Source organism: Peromyscus californicus, unplaced genomic scaffold (assembly GCF_007827085.1).
Source record: "Peromyscus californicus insignis strain IS unplaced genomic scaffold, ASM782708v3 Scaffold_14__1_contigs__length_90479793_seg_2, whole genome shotgun sequence".
Classification (NCBI taxonomy): Eukaryota; Metazoa; Chordata; class Mammalia; order Rodentia; family Cricetidae; genus Peromyscus; species Peromyscus californicus.
In genome coordinates, this window is record NW_026294436.1 from 23,250,944 (window position 1) to 23,273,329 (window position 22,386).

General features: G+C 42.4%; 1 protein-coding gene across 2 annotated transcripts in view; it reads left to right on the forward strand.

Annotated features, from left to right (window-relative positions):
• The window catches only part of Kif14 (kinesin family member 14), a 73,754-nt gene that overhangs the window by 16,342 nt on the left and 35,026 nt on the right, over positions 1 to 22,386 (forward strand). For both annotated transcript variants that reach the window (XM_052737081.1, XM_052737082.1), the window contains 12 exons: positions 672 to 724; positions 1,738 to 1,768; positions 2,203 to 2,310; positions 5,456 to 5,572; positions 5,990 to 6,105; positions 11,462 to 11,634; positions 12,412 to 12,559; positions 12,960 to 13,023; positions 14,410 to 14,594; positions 19,785 to 19,887; positions 21,214 to 21,374; positions 22,207 to 22,354. In XM_052737081.1, coding sequence (XP_052593041.1) covers positions 672 to 724; positions 1,738 to 1,768; positions 2,203 to 2,310; positions 5,456 to 5,572; positions 5,990 to 6,105; positions 11,462 to 11,634; positions 12,412 to 12,559; positions 12,960 to 13,023; positions 14,410 to 14,594; positions 19,785 to 19,887; positions 21,214 to 21,374; positions 22,207 to 22,354 — 1,407 coding nt within the window. The remainder of the gene's footprint in view (positions 1 to 671; positions 725 to 1,737; positions 1,769 to 2,202; positions 2,311 to 5,455; positions 5,573 to 5,989; positions 6,106 to 11,461; positions 11,635 to 12,411; positions 12,560 to 12,959; positions 13,024 to 14,409; positions 14,595 to 19,784; positions 19,888 to 21,213; positions 21,375 to 22,206; positions 22,355 to 22,386) is intronic.

Sequence of the window (22,386 nt, forward strand, 5' to 3'; positions counted from 1 at the left end):
TTTAGCCCAGGCTGGTCTCGAATTCACAGAGATCTGCCTGCCTCTGCCTCCCGAGTGCTGAGATTAAAGGTGTGTGCGACCACTGCCCGTCTTATTTGATGCTTTGTAGATCATTTGTGAAATAGATTTCAGATAAAAAAATAAAACAAAACTGCATTTAAAGTGAAGTTTTAATTTTATGAAGGACCTCTCAGCACAAGAAATGAAAATCTAAAATTACTTTCTTTGCCCAATGTTATGAAGTTTACCATTGATAACATTGAGAAAGTTAAAATAGCATTTTCTTAGATGATTTCTATGCATTTTAAAATTTCTGGATAAAGTTTAAAGTATGGGTGAAAAATTTTATAGGTGAAAAGTATAGGTGTAAATTCTGAAGTTTACAATGAATTTGTTTTAGAGAGACTTAAAAGCATGTATAATAGCTACTGCAGGATTTAACTGAAGAATTAAAAGTAAGACCTGTACAGACTGTATATTATATGACTATAAGTATTTCTGGTGATGATGTTTCTTAGTGTCTTATAGATTTTGTGAGAACCTTTGTATTTCTTTCTGGATCGAGTAAAGATAAATCTCTACCTCAAACTTAAATATAAAAAAAAAAGATTTAGAACTGTATTTTCTACTAAATATCTGTTCCATTCAAGATGTAACGTTTCTTTCTCCAGCTGAGAGTGAGGGAGCATCCTGTTTCTGGACCGTACGTTGAGGCTCTGTCAATGTAAGTGTTTGTTCAGTCAGCGTGAGGGGGAGAGACGGACGGCTAGAGAGAGAGCATGCTCGCCCGTGGTCCTTACCAGAGTGATGGGGAGAGCGGACGGCTAGAGAGAGAGCATGCTCGCCCGTGGTCCTTACCAGAGTGAGGGGGAGAGCGGACGGCTAGAGAGAGAGCATGCTCGCCCGTGGTCCTTACCACACTGCGTTTGCCATCCCAGCTTTGAAAACTGTTCCCCAGTTGCTTTCCCCTCTCTGTCAAGCCGGCCGTCAGCTCTTTGTCAGTGTCTTTCCAAATATCTGTGAGGTGCCTGATGCCAGGTTTTGATATAATCGGAGCATTAAATGTAGATTCCCTCCTGTTCTCATCTCCCCCCTGTCAACTTAGGGTCTTTGCATTTACTTTTTTTTTTTTTTTTTTTTGGTTTTTCGAGACAGGGTTTCTCTGTGTAGCTTTGCGCCTTTCCTGGAACTCAGTTGGTAGCCCAGGCTGGCCTCGAACTCACAGAGATCCGCCTGACTCTGCCTCCCGAGTGCTGGGATTAAAGGCGTGCGCCACCACCGCCCGGCTTTGCATTTACTTTTTATTCCAGTTGCTTTAAGGCGGAGTGAAGGGTTTTACACCTGCCAACTTCCAGCGTGCTAGTTCTTTTCATTAAGGAAAAGTGGTCCAGTTCACATTCAGCTCTGTTCGGTAACCAGGTTCTGTTGGACGTGTGTGTGCCCACACCCACACATGTGTCTTGTGCGTGTCCATATGAGTTAAAGTATGTATTATGGTGTTATGCAGTGGGATATTACAATGTTAAGATTCCAGGGTGCTTTAGTAGGGAAAAAAATCATAATTCTTGGTAAAATTTAAAGTATTATCATATTTCCTGTCTTTTAAGAAATGACTTAGAGAAAAATCAGTGTATAATGTTTGTAAATTAGTTCATTATGATTGTTAGAGAGTAATTATTGAAAGATTATTAATTTACCAGTAAAATTGTTTTTGTCTTTTTACTTCTTAAAAAATAGGAATGTTGTCAGTTCTTACTCTGATATTCAGGTAAGATTGGTTCTATTTTATTTTATTTTAACTAGATAGAGCACAACGACAAACATTTATGAGACTGTTTCTCCTAAATTGTCATGACAAAAAGGAAAATCTTGTGAACTGAATCTGCATGTTAAGTTTTCGCCACACTAGTTGATTTTCTCAATTAAAATACTGAACATTGTGTCACTTTAGAAGATTAGAAAAAAACTTCTTAAGAGCATTATTTCCTGGTGCAGGTTTCTGTGAAAAAAATAAGAAAAATAAAAAAGAGGCAATGGTCTTATAAATTGTTAAAAGATGAACAGTCATTTCTTTTTATAAATTAATTAAGCTTGTGTGGAAGTTACAAATGATGTAAGAATCAATTGTACTTTCTTTTCTTGTTACTTAATTTGTTCGAATAAATCACAGTAGGCTCGCCTGGCCTATGTCTTTCTCACCAGAGTTGGCTGGCACTGGGCAACAAGCAGAGGGCGACCGCGGCTACGGGCATGAACGATAAAAGCTCCCGGTCCCACTCAGTTTTCACCCTGGTGATGACCCAGACCAAGGTACTTTTATCATAACTTAATTGTATTTTTTAATTAAAAGATAATTACATTATTCACTCCCTTCCCTTTCCTTCTTCCAGTCTCTCCCATGTTATCCCCACCTTGCTCTTTGTCAAATTCATGGCCTTTTTTTTAATTGTTATTACACATGCACACACATATAGTAGTCTCTCTGTTTGTAAGTGTATGGTTTCAGGGCTGACCACTTGGTATTGGAGAACCACTTACAGGTCTCATCCCTGAAGACTAATTCTAACTCTCCGCTTCTCGGCATTCCTTGGTTGCCTGTAGTTCTTTGTCTAGGGGTGGAGTCTCAGGAGGTTTTCCTTTGCACATTAGCATGTCTCTGGTATTGTCCCTGCTCAGGTCTTTTTTAGGCAGCTATATTATTGAGATATCATGGGTGAAGAGTTCCTGTCATTGTTAGGAGGTAAAACCTCACAGTAGGTCCCCTGGTCCTCCGACTTAGTCTTTCTGCGCCTCTTCCACAGTGTTCCCACAGCCTTGAGTGCAGGAGTGTGTTGTACCTGTACCTGTTGTGGTAGGCACCCTGTGATCGGTTGGTGGTTCTCTGCATTTCTGTAAGCGTCTCTCAGCAAAGAAAAGCTTCTTTGATGAAGAGTGAGAGCTACACTTACCTGTGCATAGAAGGATAAATATTTAGAATGCAATTAAGAATTACGCTGGTTTAGGAAAGTGGAAGTAGTGTGTTCTCCTCTACGATCCGTGACCTCGTGAGCCCTGGGTAATTGCCTGGGTTTCCAGGCATGATTTCTCTCCTGTTGAGTGGCCTCATTAGACAACTATTGCTTACCACCAAAACATAAGGGCCACCGTTGCACCTTCAGGGACGTCTTGCATGCTGGTCGTGGTCCTGGTTTATAGGTGTCATAGCTGGGTAGGCCTGTTTGTTGCTTCTCTCCCTTGGCGGCCTGCTTAGCACCTTTCAAGACTATGAAAATTAGTTAGTCCTCTGGGAGGAGGCCTTCAGGTCGTTTCTGGTTAAGATCCCGAGTCCTGTGTCTGAAGTGCATAGTCAGAGCAAAGTATTTTGCTGGTAGTGGTTATTTTCATAGATAAGATAGTGAATGCATTTGTTTTGTGTTTTTCTTATTTCTGTAAATCTAGAAGTAGGTATGGTCATATCACTATAAGTGTAAATAGATCTTAGGAAATTTCACAATAACTTTTAATAACTTGTTATATATAGCAATATAGTATTGACCATTTTTAATCAAAAGCACATGATTCGTAATTTATGATTATCAGTAATCTATATCAATACTAGATGACTAACAATTTATGATATCATTGATAAAAGCTTAGCAATGTATGACAATATATAGTAATTTTAGAATACTTGGGAAAACATGAGAAAATAAAAGATTTTAAGACTAGGGAGATAAGTCAGTGAGTAATGGACACAAGCGTGAGGGTCTGAGTTCCTGCTCCAGATCCATGTTAAAACTCTGGCACAATAGCACGGACTACAGCCCCAGCCCTGCGAGGCACAGACAGGCAGACCCCTAGGTCGTGGCCCAGCCAGCCTGGACTGTGTGGTAGGCTTCAGGGCGAGGAGAGACAGACAGTTCTGAAGAGAAACACCTGCGGTTAATCTCCAGCTCCGTATGCATGTGTACATACGTACATGAACATTCACACACATGTACCCACACACATATACATGTACTTGCACAAACACAGAGTAACAGATTAAAAAAAAATAACCCATAGGTTCCACTCCTCAGGTCTCTGTAAACATCTTGTTATGTAATCTTTCAGTTAGTTATAATCAAATTTCAGAAAACTTTTAAGAATCATATGCCATAGAAATTCATTGTGGAGGTAATTTTTGAAGTTTTTTAATATTCCACTAGCTATTATGATTGTTTATTTTCTCTGCTGCTAGATATTTATATTGATTTAAAATGTTTTGTTATACTGCTGAGATAAGCAACGTTTTTATTTTTATATTTATTTATTTGTTTCTTCTTTTTTTTTTTTTTTGGTTTTTCGAGACAGGGTTTCTCTGTGTAGCTTTGCGCCTTTCCTGGAACTCACTTGGTAGTCCAGGCTGGCCTCGAACTCACAGAGATCCGCCTGACTCTGCCTCCCGAGTGCTGGGATTAAAGGCGTGCGCCACCACCGCCCGGCCTTTTTCTTTTTTTTTAAGATTGATTTATTTATTACGTCAATGTATTCTTTTTTTTTTTTTTTTTTTTTGAGACAGGGTTTCTCTGTGTAGCTTTGCGCCTTTCCTGGATCTCGCTCTGTAGACCAGGCTGGCCTTGAACTCACAAAGATCCACCTGCCTCTGCCTCCCGAGTGCTGGGATTAAAAGCATGCGCCACCACCGCCTGGCTTGATTTATTTATTATGTATACAGTGTTCTGCCTGCGTGCCAGAAGAGGGCACCAGATCTCATTACATATGGTTGTGAGCCACCATGTGGTTGCTGGGAATTGAACTCAAGACCTCTGGAAGAGCAGCCAGTGCCCTTAACCCACTGAGCCATCTCTCCAGCCTTGGTTTTGATTTTTCAAGACAGTGTTTCTCTGTGTAGCTTTGGAGCCTGCCCTGGATCTCACTCTGTAGACCAGGCTGGCCTCGAACTCACAGAGATCCACCTGGCTCTGCCTCCCCAGTGCTGAGATTAAAGGCACCCCTGCCTGGCTAAGCAGCATTTTTCTATCCCTAGTCGTTTGCTTAAGATAACTAAGTAGTTAAGACTTTTGCTCTCTTTTAATTAAGTTCTTTTATATATTTGTCACAATCTAAGCCCAACTTAATGTGCTCTTTTTAGTAGACTTCATGGATATATATGCATTATTACATAGTAAGAGATGAGTTTGCTTTTTATTTCTGTTTATTTATATTTTATATATGAGTACTCTGCATGTATACCTGCATGACAGAAGAGGGCATCAAATCCTGTAATAGGTGGTTGTGAACCACCATGTGGTTGCTGGGAACTAAACTCTGGACCTCTGGAAGAACAACCAGTGTTCTTAATCGCTGAGCCATCTCTCCAGCCCAGAGATGGTTTTAAAAAGAAAACAATTATGACTTGAATAACTTGGCTTCTAAAGGCTTATGTTGATGACAAGTCATTTAAAAACTTTATTTTCCTGTGATGATGTTACAGACAGAATTGGTGGAAGGGGAGGCGCACGATCACCGAATCACAAGCCGCATGAACCTAATAGATCTGGCTGGCAGCGAGCGCTGCTCTACAGCCCACACGAGTGGGCAGCGCCTGAAGGTGAGAAGAAGGGTGTTGGCCACTCGCTCGCTCTGCCTCTCTCTGTTGGGAGGTGGGTCTGTGGTGCCTCAGGCTCCAGAGTCGCTGGAGCACAGGTGGACCCCAGCATATCCCTCACTCTTGTCACGATGGGGAGACTTATTTTGAGGACATTATTTTTAAGGAGAGTGCAATTTGAATATACTTAACAACAAAAAGCAAAGGATCTTCATCTCTAGTTTATAGATTGCTGTGGCTTGCATACTTCATTGTGATTACTTTTCAAAGAAAATTAATAAATTTTGGGTCATAAAAATGTTGATAGTTTATGGAAGAAAGTATTTGCTCAGTAATTATATGAAGAGAGAGGTATATTTTATGGAATAAATTTATTGCTGAGACATTAAGAAAAATGACCGTCTTTCACCTTACATACAGGAAGGTGTGAGCATTAACAAGTCCTTGCTCACCCTGGGGAAGGTCATATCTGCACTCTCCGAGCAAGCAGGAGGAAGGAGGGTTTTTATTCCATACCGTGAATCCGTTCTTACATGGTAAGTACCTTTCAAAGCATAAGTAATGGGGTTTGTTTTGATTTTGGTTTATGTCTGTGGTGTGTGCATGTTTGTGCATATATATGTGCAGGTGTGCTTGCCCATGTGTGCATGTGGAGGCCAGAGGTTGAAATCAGGAGTCTTCCTCTGTCCTCTCTCCTCCTGATTTTTTGAGACAAGATCTCTCACTGAATCTGGAACTCGATGTTCTGGTTTGAATGGCTGGCTAGCCTCTGGGGTCTACCCGCTTCCCTAGCACTGGGGGTATAGGTCTTAGTCACTGTTCTATTGCTGTGACAAAACACCATGACCAAGGCAGCTTCTAAAAAGGCATTTAATTGCAGACTTGCTTATAGTTTCAGAGAGTGAGTCCATGACCATCATGGTGGGCAGCAAGGAGGCAGGCATGGAGCTTCAGTGATAGCCGAGAGCTTGCATCTGATCCACAACCATGAGGCAGAAGGAGAGGGAGAAGGATGGAGAGGAGAGGGGGAGGGGGAAGAGAGAGCTAGAGCTAACTGGAATGGCTCAAACCACCATGCCCAACATTTTCTTTTCTTTTTTGGTTTTTTGGTTTTTTTGGAGATAGGGTTTGTCTGTGTAACAGCCGTGGCTGTCCTAGAACTTGCTCTGTTGACCAGGCTGACCTTAAACAGAGATCCACCTGCCTCTGCCTCCCAGTTGCTGGGATTAAAGGATGCGCCACCACACCCAGCCATACCCAACTTTTATGTGGGTTCTGGGGACCTGAACTCGGGTCCTTATGCTTACACAGCAAGTATTTACCTACTAACCCATCTCTTTTAGCCCCTAAAAAGAAATAATTGTATAAGATAGAGTGGACTGGGATGGAAGAATGCTTGCCTGGTGGGCACGTGCGCGTGCACAAACACACACAGTGTAGACAGACTTTTCTTTTGGGCTGCCAGCTCACAACTGGCACTCAAACTTATTAATTATGAAAGCTCGGCCTTAGCTTAGGCTTGTTTCTAACCAGCTCTTGTAACTTAAATTAACCTGTATTTTTTAATCTGCGTTCTTCCACACACTTGTTACCTCATCTCCATTTTGTCCATCCTGCTTCTTTGGTGTCTGGCTGGCGACTCTGTCTTTCTTCTTCCCTGACCCCTCTGCCAGAAGTCCCTGCTATACCTCCTGCCTAGCTATTGGCCATTTAATGTTTTGTTAAATCAATCACTGACACATCTTCACACAGTGTAAAGGAATATTCCACAACATTTCCCCCTTTTTGTCTAAATAGTAAGGAAAGATTTAAACTCTAACAATGCAAAAGAGAGAGAGGGAGAGAAAAGGATGATGGACTGATTTCATGTCATTTTGGAATAGAGGAGAATTATGAATTGTAGAAACAATCTACCTGGAATGTCTTAAGAGATGAATGTAAAGCACTCTACTTATGCTTGTTAGTACTTTACATATATTACAAAACATTCACTCTGTATGTAAGTAAAATTGAATAATTTCGTTTGCCTAGCACTTAACAGCCAACACATAGCTCTTCCATGATTTTATAGTGAGTGTACATTTTACATCATTGTCCCTATATGCACTTAATGTTCAACTTCTAATAAACATTAAATAGTTAGCCTGCAGCTTATAATGGTTTTCCTTGAAATTTTTCTACTTTATGGTGGTGTGAAAAATGATAAATAGTCAGAAGAAATGACTTCTTGTTTTGGGGGGGGGGATTCTTTTTTTTTTTTTTTCTTTTGAGACAGGTTTTCTCTGTGTAGCTTTGCGCCTTTCCTGGATCTTGCTCTGTAGACCAGGCTGGCCTTGAACTCACAGAGATCCGCCTGCCTTTGCCTCCCGAGTGCTGGGATTAAAGGCGTGCACCACCACCGCCAGGACTTTTTTTTTAAATATTAGTTTGTGTGTGTGCATGTTACAGTATACATGCAGAGGTCTTACATAGAAGGTTACCTCACTCAGAATGATTGATTTCCTCTAGCTCCATCCATTTACGGGCCTATTTCATAATTTCATTTTTCTCATCAGCTGACTAATATTCCGTTGTGTAAATGCACCACATTTTCATTATCTGTTCATCTGTTGATGGACATCTAGGCTATTTCCAATTTCTGACTACTATGAATAAAGCAGCAATGATAATGGGTGTGCAAGCACCTCTGTGGTGGGATGTAGAGTCCTTTGGGTATATGTCCAAGAGTGATATATATAGTTGGATCTTGAGGTAAATCTGTTCCAGCTTCCTGAGGACCACCACACTGATTGCCACAGTGACTGTACAAGTTTGCCCTCCCACCAGCAGTGAATAAATGTTTCCCTTTCCTTGCCTCCTGGACAGCTGTGCTTTCATCTGTTTTATTGATCCTGGCCATTCTGACTGAAGTAATATGAAATCTCAAAGTAGTTTCCATTTGCCTCGCCCTGATGGCTAAGGGTGTTCAACATTTCTTAGTGTTTCTCAGTCTCAGTACTTCATCTTTTGAGGACTCTGTAGCTAGAGTTTTCCTGCCTGGCCCACAGTCAGGACAAATCTCTCTCACCCGCCAGTCCCACAGCCGCTCAGACCCAACCAAGTAAACACAGAGACTTATATTGGTTACAAACTGTATTGCTGTGGCAGGCTTCTTGCTAACTGTTCTTATATCTTAAATTAATCCATTTCCATTAATCTATACCTTGCCACATGGCTCATGGCTTACTGGCATCTTCACATGCTGCTTGTCATGGCTGCGGCTGGCAGTGTCTCTGACTCAGCCTTCCACTTCCCAGCATTCTCCTCTCTCCTTGTCCTGCCTATACTTCCTCCTGCCTGACTACTGGCCAATCAGTGTTTTATTTACTAACCAATCAGAGCAACACATTTGCCATACAGAACATCCCACAGCAGGACTCTGCTTAGTTCTGTACCCCTTTTCTAAATTGGTTATTTGTCGTCTTAATGCTCAGTTTTTTGAGTTCTTTATATATTTTGGATATTAGCCCTCTATAGAGTATAGGCTGCTACTTTGTCCAGATGAGTGTCCTCGGCAGAACAGAAGCTTCTCACCTTTGTGAGGTCCCATTTATATGTTGTTCTTAATGCCTGTGCTAATGGTGTCCTGCCCAGAAAGTCCTTTCCTGTGCTGACGAGTCCAAGCCTGTTTATCTTCTCACATTCGGGGTGTCTGGTTTTGTATTGAGGTCCTTGAACCCTTTGGAGTTGAGTTTTGTGCAGAGTGATAAATACGGATCTGTTTGCATTCTCCTACACCCGCACATCCATTTGACCGGAATCATCTGTTGGAGATGCTGTCTTTTCTCCAGTGTGAATATTTGTATTCTTTGTCAAAAATCAGGTGTCTGTAGTGTATAGAATTATGTCTGGATTTTCATTCTTCTCTGTTGAGCAGTGTGTTTCTTTTTATGTTAATACCATGTTACTTTTATTACTATAGCTCTGTAGTACAACTTGAGATCTGGAATGGTAATACCTCCAGAAATTCTTTTATTATTCAGGGTTGTTGTAGCTATTCTGGTTTTTTGTATTTGTTTTTGTATTTTTGTTGTTGTTGTTGTTTTAGGATTGGGTTTGTGTGTGTGTGTTTCCATATGAAGTAGAAGATGGTTTTCTTAATTTCTGTGAAGAAGTGTGTTGGAATTTTGATGGGGATTACATTGAATTTATATGTTACTCTTGGTAGGATGGCCATTTTCACACTTTATCTTACCAGTCCATGCACATTAGAGATCTTTCTGTCTTTTGTCTTCTTCTATTTATTTCTTTAATGTCTTAAAGTTTTTATTATACAAGTCTTTTACTTGCTTTGTTAAATATACGATATTTTCAATTTACTAATGATTTTATTGGCATGTAATCTTAAGTGAAGGAGCATTGGTGTACAACTGGGTAAGAACCACATCTACAGCAGTAGTATATCTTTATAATTGGTGTATTGTTGTTTGTTTATTTAGGTTTTTCTTTTTATTAGACAGGCTCTCACTTGGTTCTAGAATATACTATGTAGCCCAGGATGGCCTTGAACCCACTCAATCCTTCTTCTTCAGCCTTCCAAGTGGCTAACACTATGCCCAGCTTTTAACTGCTTAATTATAATGTTGTTTCTATCTTGAAACTTAAAATGGAGAATATGATTTTTTTAAGATTTATTTATTTATTATATATGCAATGTTCTGCCTGCATATATGCATGCAGGCCAGGAGAGGGCACTGGATCTCATTAGAGATGGTTGTGAGCCACCATGTGGTTGCTGGGAATTGAACTCAGGACCTCTGGAAAAGCAGCACGAGCTCTTACCCTCTGGGCCATCTTTCCAGCCCGAGAATATGATTGTTTTAATGACTTGAGAAGCTAGGAATAGTGAAATCACTTCTGTGCTAATAAAGATATATTTGAGTCTTATATTCTCTTTTGTACACAGTACAGTACAGAATGTTTATATGTTCATTCATCATTTCAACATGTATTGGGAACTAACTCCTGCAGGTTATGGTAGCACTGGGAATACAAAGATGATCAAGACATACAGTTTCTTTGCTGTAGTAGCTCACACTCTAAAGGGAAACATCTTACTAAATATTTGATGGTTAATCATGTTTAAAAGCCTATAAACAGTTTATTGCTTTATAAAGCAGTATAGAAAAAATAAGAGAAGCCAGGAGCATGAGCCAGGCGTAGTAGGGTCCATGCCTTTAATCCCAGCACTTATGAGGCAGAGGCAGGCAGATCTGTGTGTTTGAGGCCAGTCTGGTCCACATAGCAAGTTCCAGGCCAGCTAAGGCTATATAGTGAGACCCTGTCTCAAAAAAAAAAAAAAAAAAAAAAAAAAAAAAAAAAAAAAAAAAAAAATTAAAAAAAGAAATGAGCCGGGCGGTGGTGGCGCACGCCTTTAATCCCAGCACTCGGGAGGCAGAGGCAGGCGGATCTCTGTGAGTTCGAGGCCAGCCTGGTCTCCAAAGCGAGTTCCAGGAAAGGCGCAAAGCTACACAGAGAAACCCTGTCTCGAAAAACCAAAAAAAAAAAAAAAAAGAAATGAAAAGAAAAAAAAAGACAAAAACAAATAAAACATTCTTTAATCCCAGCACTTGGGAGACAGAGCCAGGCGGATCTCTGTGAGTTCAAGGCCAGCCTGGGCTACCAAGTGAGTTCCAGGAAAGGCGCAAAGCTACACAGAGAAACCCTGTCTCAAAAAAAAAAGAAAAAGAAAAAAGAAAAGAAAATATAAGAGAAAACAATAGTGTCTGGGCGGAGAGTCAGTATTGTGTTGCATGCTCGTATTCATTGGTTTGGATTTTCTAGACAATTTACTGCTACTGGGTGGTTATAGAAGAAAAGTCTAATTGTGGCTGTCTTCCCTTCTCCTTAAAGGCTATTGAAAGAAAGCCTGGGTGGAAATTCAAAAACAGCAATGATTGCTACCGTCAGTCCTGCGGCCAGCAACATAGAGGAGACGCTGAGCACACTTAGATACGCCACCCAAGCCCGCCTGATAGTCAATATCGCCAAAGTCAATGAAGATGTGAACGCAAGGTTAATTAGAGGTGAGTATTGTCTCAACTATTGCTATTCATGTTTTACAAGTACCTGTGTTTGCATGCTGTGTTGTGGAAGCCCCAGGCTAATGTTGGGAGTCTCCCTAGATTGCTCTCCATCCTTTTCATTGAGATAATATCTTCCAGTTGACCCCAAGCTCCCCAATATGTCTAGGCTAGCTAGGCAGCTTGCTTTGGGGAGTTTCCTGTCTCTGCCTTGCAAATAATAGAACTGCAGGCAGGCTGCTACGCCCACCCAGCATGTACATGGATGCTACTCCCGTTCTTAAGAATACACAACAAGCATTTTACTAAATGAGTCATCTCCTCAGCCCCTTATTATCTCAATTACAAAAAATATCGTTCTACAGTTTAGATTTATTAGTTTATTAATTCCAATCCTAATATATATGATTCTAAGAAAACGGTTGCTTCCTTTGCCTATTTGCTAATGCATCCTAGCTATAAACCTGACAGTGATGGAGAGGATGGATGTTCAGTGAGAAAGAGAGGTAGTGAGAAGGGAATCAGGAAAAGGTAGAGAAGAGTGTGGGTAGAGGAAGCAGCGAGTGGAACCGTCTTCCTCCCGACTAGAAAAGAGTGTGGGTAGAGGAAGCAGCGAGTGGAACCGTCTTCCTCCCGACTAGAAAAGAGTGTGGGTAGAGGAAGCAGCGAGTGGAACCGTCTTCCTCCCAACTAGAAAAGAGTTTGGGTAGAGGGAACAGTGAGTGGAACCGTCTTTCTCCAGACTTAGCCACTAGTCATGTGTCTTTTATAAATCTTTAGAATTGAAAGCAGAAATTGAAAAGTTAAAAGCTGCTCAGAGAAACAACCGGAATATTGACCCTGAACGGTACAGACTGTGTCGACAAGAGATAACATCCTTAAGGATGAAGCTGCATCAGCAGGAGAGAGACATGGCAGAAATGCAAAGGTGACCACACCCAGAACCGTAACCCTGACAGGTGTCACTGCAGAACTGTGGGGTTGGGAGGGTGGGAGAGAGCACTGACTCTTGCTCCTCCTTCAGAACAGAACAGCTTGCTTTCATTTCAATTGTCCCTTTTTGTTTGTTTGTTTTGTTTTTCGAGACAGGGTTTCTCTGTGTAGCCCTGGCTGTCCTCAATCTCACTCTGTAGACCAGGCTGGCCTCGAACTCACAGCGATCCGCCTGGCTCTGCCTCCCGAGTGCTGGGATTAAAGGCGTGCGCCACCACCGCCCGGCTGGTTGCCCTGTTTTAAATGGTAGTATTCCACAAGCTTCACAGATGGTCTCTTGATTTTGGTCTTTCATAAATGGATGTTTTAACTTCAATATTGTCTTTTTTGGAAAGGGTGTGGAAAGAGAAGTTTGAACAAGCTGAGAAAAGAAAACTTCAAGAGACAAAGGAGTTACAGGTATCATTTCAATTTCCTAAACTAATCTGAAGTAGAAAAAGCACAGTGTAAATTTCATTTCTCATCTTTATTGTATAATCACAGTACAGAGAAATACGTAAAGACAGTTAACATAAAGAATTGATAGAGACCAAGGACTAAAGCTGGGCGATTTGAAAATGCTGACCACAAAGGCACTGTTGGTTTCTCCAGTTCTGGAGTGCCCCTGTGTCCGCCCACCTAAGCGGCTCTCCTGCAGAGGCTCCCCTGTTCGGGTGGCCAGACCAGTGCTGTCTCCGGGACACTGACACAGCAGCCAAGGTCACAGGAGCTGGGGCCACCACAGTTGGAGTGGCTGGTTCAGCGCCCGGTATCGGAGCGGTGTTTGGCAGCTTGATGACCGGCTGTATCAGGAACCATCCCTCAGGCAGCAGCTCTTCTCCTGTTCCATCCTGGGGTTTGCCCTGTGTGAGGCCTGGGGTTCTGCTCTCTGATGGTTACCTCCCTTATCCTCTCCACCGTGGAGGCTCTGTGGGATCACCAGCTGTCCCTGCTGCTCCTGGTGCTGCTGTGTGCTGAGCTTTCCCACTAAAAACAGAGGAAGAAGAATCAGGATGGGAGCGGAAGGGGATTTGGATCTAGATTGTGATTGCCTGGAGCCTCGGGGTGTGCGGGGATTGTAGTCATGTGCACTACACTCGATTCAGCTTTCCTTTTCCATGGGTTCTTCCAGTAACAACGTGAAAGGTGGATTAGAAGAAGGAGAAGCATTAGGAGCTGCTGGTGTGGTTAAGGCATGAGACAGTGAGAGCTTGGAGTAAGGGCAGTGGTGGAGGAGGTGGGGAAAAGGATACTCGTCTTCATTATTTTCAATTATGTGTATATATAATATATATATATATGGCACTCGGGTCGTCTGGTTTGCACAGCAGCCCCTCACTGAGCCATCTCACCAGCCCCGGGATAACTGATTTTAGATGCTGAGAGCAACGGAAGTAGAAGCCAAGAATGAGTCCCACGTTTTGGAAATATGGGTGTTACGCTGTAAAATTCTTAGGCCACTGAAGTGTGGGGAGGGGAGAGGGCACTTGACTGGACAATAACGAGATGAGGACTAGAGCCACACATAGGGCTCTTAGGAGTGTGATGGTGACAGTCATAGAGAAACCAACAATGAGCAGAGTGTGCACACGCTCGTGCGCACACTCGTGTGTACAAGTATTGCATGCTTGGGCTTAAAACCAGGGCACTTCACATGCATGTACTCTACCACTGAACTTTAATCTCAGTGAACCTGTTATGCACTAAGACTCTATATAGGAACCCCAATATTTAACACAGACCATTCTCTTAGGTGAATTTAATAATTTCGTGCTGTGGTCAAGACTGTCTTTTTACTTCTGAAAGAAAGCAGGAGTTACGTTTCAAATGGACAACCATTTGCCGAACCTCGTTAACCTCAACGAGGACCCACAGTTGTCAGAGATGCTGCTCTACATGGTAAAAGAAGGAGTAACCACCGTCGGGAAGTACAAGCCAAGCTCGGGCCACGACATCCAGTTATCCGGAGTGCTGATTGCGGACGACCACTGGTACGTTAGTCTCCTGAACTCTCCTGCAAGGCTCTGCCGTTTGTGGTCGGGAGCCTTCTAGGTCTCGTTGATGGGGTGTTTGTCTAGATAAGGCGTTCATTCATGCTCATTCTTCTCAATTCTTCTCCAACCCTGTCTCTCTTTGCTTTTACTTTTGCTTGGTTTTTTTGAGACAGGGTTTCTCTGTGTAGCCTGGCTGTCATGGAACTCACTCTGTAGACCAGGTTGGCCGTGAGCTCAGAGATTCTCTTGGATCTGCCTTCTGAGTGCTGGGATTAAAGGCGTGCGCCACCATGCCCATCTCAACCCTCTCTTTAAGAGAGGAAAAACGTGAATGTGTTTAATGACAACTCTCAATGTAAGGTTCAGCACAATGCTCTGTGGTGTAGTTGGTCTGCTGAGTAAAGCGTAATTTCTTTTAGAATTATAGTGGGAGGCATGAAAATAAACTATCCATCTTAAATGGAAGACTTTGGTTGGACTGATAAATTTTTTTGTTTTATGTGAATTTGTTCACATGAATGAACGATCTTATTTATATTGTTGGGATATAGTGTTTGTAAACATTTTCGACTTTAAGTTTTATCCATTTCAATTTTAATTCTTAATTTTCACTGCTGTGAAGTATTCCATTATCTGGATTTATCTCAGATCATGGCAGTTTATTTTGATGGAAGACATCTGAGTAGTTTTTACTTTTTTGCCATCGCAATATTCCCATAAGTATTACCAGTTAAATGGTTGGGTCCTTTTGTGCTGCTGGGAGAGAACTCGGAGGCCAGGAAAAGCTTTTCTAGTGCAGGCCTTGGCAGCAGTGAGTGCAACATCAGGCCATGGGGTGGTGGTGGGGTGGCAGCAGGTGGCACCCCGCAGTCTCTGGCTCCCAGTTAGGATTCAGATAGCGGGACCCTTAGCTCTGTAAGAGTTACAAGTCTTATGTAGTCCTAGCCCTGGCCACAGCTGGCCTTGCAGCTCCTGGGCAGGCCTAGGTATTGGGATTCCCTAGCCCTTGACAGTGGCCACTGTTCATGGCTCCCCGCCTGGGGCGTCTGAACCTCCTGACTCCAGAGCTCTCTCAAACTCTCCCAGCAACCAGGGTCTGCAGCCTCTCTGGCTCTTTACAGTCTCTTACCCTTCTGCAGCCTAGAGCTCTGTCCTCTATATCTCTATCCCCTCCCTGCTTTTCCTGTGAGGACAGGCGTTTGCACCAACCACAGTAGACCTTCAAATGAGTATTTGTGTTTGCACCAATCACAGTAGACCTTCAAATAAGTATTTGTGTTTGCACCAATCACAGAGCTGTCTCTGTAGCACCACTCAGCTCTGCTAGGTCAGCAGGAGAAGGGCTCCCCCACCCCCTGGCTTAGATGGAAATGTTTGCTAGAGTTCACCAAGGTTGTCCATAACAAAAATCTTACCAGATCGTTGGGACCAGTTCTGGCTGAGGCGGCATCTTCAGGAGTGTCATAGTCACTGTTCTATTGCTGTGATGAAGCACTGTGACCAAGGCAACTTCTAAAAGGAAGCACCTGAGGTCTTTCTTACAGTCTCAGAGTTAGCCCATGACTATCGTGGCAGGGGCATGGTGGCAGGCAGGCAGGCACGGGGCTAGAGCAGTAGCTAAGAGCTTACATCCTGATTCACAGGCAGCAGGCAGAGGGGGGTGGGGTGGGGGGGTGGGAACCAGACTGTGCCTTATGTGGTCTTTTGAAACCTGAAAGCCCACTCCCAGTGACACACCTCCTCCAACAAAGTCACACCTTCCCCTAATTCTTCCTAAACAGTCTACCACCTGGGAACCAAACGTTCAAATACATGAGCCTAAAAGGGATCATTCTCATTCAGACAGCACAAGGAGCCATAGCAGTCAGCGGTAACCATCATGTAGTTTTATCAAAGTGTCTATGGAGTGTCCAAAATGGCCGGTGCTAGCATAAGGATATATAGTCTGGCTGGCTTAGACTGACTGTCCTTTTGCTCAAGGCAGCCAGGGCAGCAGAGGGGAGTCCAGCCGCTGCTAACTAAAGTCAAACTGCCCTGTCTCCTAGCATCTTCGCTTATTACAGGAGGATGAACATCAGGGAAGCTAGGATAAGGAGTTAAAGAACTCATCATTAGCACCAACAGTGATTCTGTCAGCGCCTTGATGCACTTAACACCTTCCTGGCCCCCAGGGAATCGGGCTTGCCCTTGTTGCCCTCCCTGGTGTTTGAATGTGTCTCCTGATGCAATGGTAGTTCTTCAGGGCAGGTCCCTGGAAAACCGACATACTGACCCGAAGGGTCCGCAGGGAAACTGGTAGGAACTAGGGAGTTCTGAGCTGTGGGAACTATGTGCTGTCTAAGTGGGGTGACATTTTAATTACACTATCGTAATTTTAAAGTGTAGAAAGCATGTGTAGAGATATTAGGCTCTGGGAAATGTGCATGTTCAATCTTACCAAGTACTTTCAGATTGTTTTCCAAAAGGATTATCCATTTGTATTACCATTGTCACTGAAAGTACCTGTTACTCCACGTCATTGTCAGTACTTAGGACTGTCAGATTTTTGCTGTGTAAATTTAGTGAACATAAAGTAGTGTCTCACGGATTCATTTTGCGTGTCCTTGGTTGATGGTGTTGTGCCTCTTTTACTTGCCTGCCTAAGTATGTCCTTTCCCGTTTTTTCTTGATGATTTTCACGAGTTCTTTGCATATTCTGGTTCTAGTATTTTGTGAGTTTTATGTGTTGCAGGCATCTTTTTTTTCCTAGTGTTTGAGTCATCTTTATTGTCTTTGGTATATTGATTAAAGTTCTTTATTTTAGTGCCCGGTACTAATTTTTTCCTTTAGATGATTGTTAATTTCGTGTTTTGTTTAAGAAAGAATGTTTCATGTAGACCTAGTGGCACAGACCTATGCTTTCTCTGAAGACTGAGGCAGGAGAATTGCAAGTTCAAGGAAAGGCCAACCTGAGCACTTAGTGAGACCCTATCTCAAAAGAAAATATAAAAAGGAGGGCTGAGGGTATAACTCCATGGTAGAATTCTTGCACAAGATCCTGGGTTCAGGGTTGGAGAGATGGCTCAAAGGCTAAAGACACTGGCTGCTCTTCCAGAGGTCCTGAGTTCAATTCCCAGCAACCACATGGTGGCTCACAACCATCTATAATGAGATCTGGCGCCCTCTTCTGGCCTTCGGGGATACGTGCAGGCAGAACACTGTAGACATAATCAATAAATCAATAAATCTTAAAAAAATAAAAGATCCTGGGTTCAATCACAAGTCTCTCTCTCTCTCTCTCTCTCTCTCTCTCTCTCTCTCTCTCTCTCTCTCTCTCTCACACACACACACACACACACACACACACACACACACACACACACACGAAGTGACGTCATACAGATGTTTTCCTTTATTTTCCTCTAGATTTTTGAAGTTTTGTGTGAACTAGAGATCAAAATTAATTTCCATATGAGTAATCAACCCTCCCTGGACCTTATGCTAAGTATTTTATTGTATCTTTTGTGACTATTTATAAAAATATGGGAATCTCTTCTGACACTGTACAGCTCTGATTACTTGAGTTTCGTAATGAGTCTTTTAATTTGGTAGGACACATAAATTTTTCAGGCCCTTTTGCTCTTCTGTTAATTATGTTATACAACAAGTAGAGCATCATTTACATCAGTGGCAAAGATATAGAGCTAACCCATGAACGCAGAGCCTCGTGGGAGGCTAGGTCGTCTGCTGCTTGCCTTGAGCTCTCCCGTCCATTTAGTAGACTCGTCAGCGTTTGTCTTGCTCACTGGACCGTGATGCACATGAGAGCTGCTTTCACATCTCTCTTCATGGCTGACACGTATCAAGCTTCCGGGGGTTCAGTGAGTGAAGACGTCAGTGCTCCTTAATCCCTATGTCAAGGGCCAGATGAGCACTGCATGCCCGGTGGGCAGGATTCAGACTTCTCAGAGAAAGTCCTCCTAGAGGACTGGCCAGCGGTTGAGGTTTGTAGGATGGTGTTGATAAGGAAGAGGGAGGTCCGTCCCTGAAGAAGGACTCAGTGAAAGGAAGCTGCTGATCCGGTTGCCTCCGTGAAACGGGCTCACGTGGAGGACAGTGGCTTATGAAGGAGGCTGGTGGTTGAACTGGGTTGTCCGGGACTCAGAATGCTGCCTGCGGACCTCTGCTGACGGAGGAGATGGAATAGGAGAGGAGAGAGATTGCTTAAAGCCAGCTGCTTCAAACACCTCCTGATGCGAGAGGGACGCCATCAGCAGTGAGCTGTTTTGCTCAGATCCATTTGGGGGTGTTTTAATTCAACTATTATTCTCTGATTTCAAATCCCGGAGCCTAATCAATGCCAAAGGTTTCGAGTGAGGACTTGGCTTTTGCTGTAGTTCCCTGTTTCTGTCTAGACAGCCTGTGAAATTTCCTATTTTCTGAATAAGAAAGACTCCTTGAATGTGCGTGTGACGTTTGTAACCGATTCGTCACATCTCCCCATCAAGGTCTGTTTGGTTAGATGACTACGAACGTGCTTTTGTCTCCCTGCTCTTCCTCCTGCGTAGTACCTCATTCTTCCATTAGTAAAGCCGTTTATAGGACAAGTGATGCAATCAGCTACAAAACCAGAAACCTCGAAGAATAAGAACACATAGAAACACTCTTGGAGTGACCCATTACCTATATTCAGTTGTTTTTGTCCTTGAACTTTTTTGTGTACTTTTTTCATTTTCAGGGAAGGTTTGTTTTAGTTTTTCTCCCCCTCTAGAGGTAATCAAAATATAATGAAACTTCCTCCTACACTGGCAGATACAATTGCTGGGGCTGCTGGTGTTTTGATTTTGTTTTTCTTTTGATTTTTTTTTTTGTTTTTGTTTTTCGAGACAGGGTTTCTCTGTATAGTTTTGGTGCCCGTCCTGTATCTCACTCTGTAGCCCAGGCTGCCCTCGAACTCACAGAGATCCCCCTGGCTCTGCCTCCCACGTGCTGGGCTTAAAGGTGTGTGCCACCACCACCCGGCTTGATTTCGTTTTTTCACGAAACTTCAAAGTATATCTGGAGGAAAAATAAAATAATGTAAAATTATTTTTGCTATAAATTGGTATGAACTTATTACTCAAGAAATAACCTAAGCAGATTTATTCCCTCTTATCTTCTTTTTTTAAAATGTCCTGTAATTTTAACAGTGCACTTTCTTTTTAACAGTACTATCAGAAATTTTGGAGGAACAGTGAGTATTATCCCAGCTGGAGAAGCAAAGACATATGTAAATGGGATGCACATTTCAGAGCCCACAGTACTACATCATGTAAGTCAACGGGGGCTACAGTGGGGGACACTGTTAGAGGTCGGCATTCATGTTTTCTCCTCTAAGTCATGGCATTCATCTACATTCATGTTTTCTCCTCTAAGTCATGGCATTCATCTACAGTCATGTTTTCTCCTCTAAGTCATGGCATTCATCTGCATTCATGTTTTCTCCTCTAAGTCATGGTATTCATCTATGTTCATGTTCTCCCCTATAAGTCATGGTATTCATCTATGTTCATGTTTTCTCCTCTAAGTCATGGCATTCATCTACATTCATGTTTTCTCCTCTAAGTCATGGCATTCATCTACAGTCATGTTTTCTCCTCTAAGTCATGGTATTCATCTATGTTCATGTTCTCCCCTATAAGTCATGGTATTCATCTATGTTCATGTTCTCCCCTATAAGTCATGGTATTCATCTATGTTCATGTTCTCCCCTAAGTCATGGCATTCATCTACATTCATGTTTTCTCCCCTGAGTCACTAATCTGAATTGAGAACTTTTCCACTTCAAAAGTTCTGTTGATTAATACATTAGTAGCCCTCCTTTGTACAAGGAGAAGTTACAATGATGTGAACCAGGATTCACCACTGACAGCATCATGGTGCGTCCTGTAAAGACCTGGGTTTAGGAATCAAGCCATGAGGGGCTGAAATCCTCACTCCGTCCTTCTCCATGCTGTGACCTTTGTCAAGTTACTGAACTAGATGATTGAATGATACCGCCTTGTTGGGACACCTGTAGAGTGCTGCTAACGGCTCTCAGGAGAACTGGCCTAAACTGCTGCAGCAGACCCAGAATAATGGTCTTTTTCTTTGACTCCTACTTTTCGGGGTAGTGGAGAATTCAATTAAAAATAATTCATGTATAGTTTATACCGTTGCTCACAAAGAGAAGGCGCCCAGTGAGTGTCAGCTGATATTAGTAAAGTCCGTGTGTTTTGTTTCCTCTCTCCCAACATTGAATATGTGGCTAACAAGTTGTTGTGAGATGTAAATGAGATTTTTATTATATATACACAAACACAGATGCAAATGTAAATTACTCAACAGTATTTGGCATATGGATAATAACTAACAAATAAATGGGGCGGCTGCTGTGATTTTAATACCTATCCTCAATACTGTGTCGTCTTGAATTGTGGAGTTACAGGAATAATGAAAAAAATAAAACACTAAAACTATACTCACATAGGAAGCCACTGTCAATATTTTATTGTTTTCTTCTCAAAGTTTTTCTTTTTTCTTTTTCATTTTCAGGAAAAGTTTGTAATTTTTTCGTTTAGACTCACCTTAAATTGTACATTTTTTTTCTGCGTTTCAGGGTGATCGGGTGATTCTTGGTGGAGATCATTATTTTAGATTTAATCATCCAGTTGAAGTCAAGAAAGGAATAAGACCATCCAGTAGACAGACTCTCACAAGCGAAGGTCCAAAAGACTTTGAGTTTGCCAAAAATGAGTTACTTACGGCCCAGAGATCACAGTAAGTGTCATCGCTGATGGGAAGCATATGTGTGTGAGGAAAGTGTGAATCCGAGTTAAATGCTTGCAGGATACAGCCTAGTTCAGAGACCCTGAGATACTCTATAGACCGAAGCAAAGGGGCGCTTCATGAGTCACTGGATCTTCAACATGGCATGTTGAAGGCAGCCTGGGATGCTGTCTCAGAGTCTATTGTGTCTTCAAATGGAATTGGAGCATTGTTAGCTTAACCTAAAATACCTTACTTTGGTTCATTGTGTTAACTATAATATTTACTAAAATGTTCACTGTAACATTTTATATGATATTTTCTTTACTCACTGGAAAATATATTAATTTAAATATCAGGCATCGGGGGCTAGAGAGATGGCTCAGTGGTTAAGATCACTGGTTGCTCTGCCAGAGGACCCAGGTTCAGTCCCCAGCACTCATACCCAGACAGCTTACAACTGTCTGTAACTTCAGTTCCAGAGGATCTGACACCCTCACACAGACACACATGCAGGCAAAACACCAGTGCTCATGAAATAAAAATAAATAAAATTTTTTAAAAAATGTGCACCACCAGACCAGGTGGAGCTAATAAAAAAACAAAATCAGGCATCTGTAATAATAACTAAGCTGAGAATAATCATATTTTCATCCTGTTCTGGTTTTTCTTGTAGGGACACAATTCAAAACCAGTGAAAACTCTGAAAACACTGTAGATAGAATACCAAAAGTTGAATTTTCCGATTTAACCGTTATTTTAATGGAAAACATCTTAATGGAACTGCAGACTGCTTAGGGACATAAGATATTTACTGTTCTAAGACTGTCTCGCTCCTCCGTAGGCTTGAGGCAGAAATAAAAGACGCCCAGTTGAAGGCGAAGGAAGAGATGATGCAAGGGATTCAGATCGCCAAAGAGATGGCTCGGCAAGAGCTTGCTTCCCAGAGAGCCGCGTATGAGAGCAGGATCCGAGCCCTGGAGGCAGAGCTGGTAACGAGCAGAGCTTGCCTTCTCTCATGGTT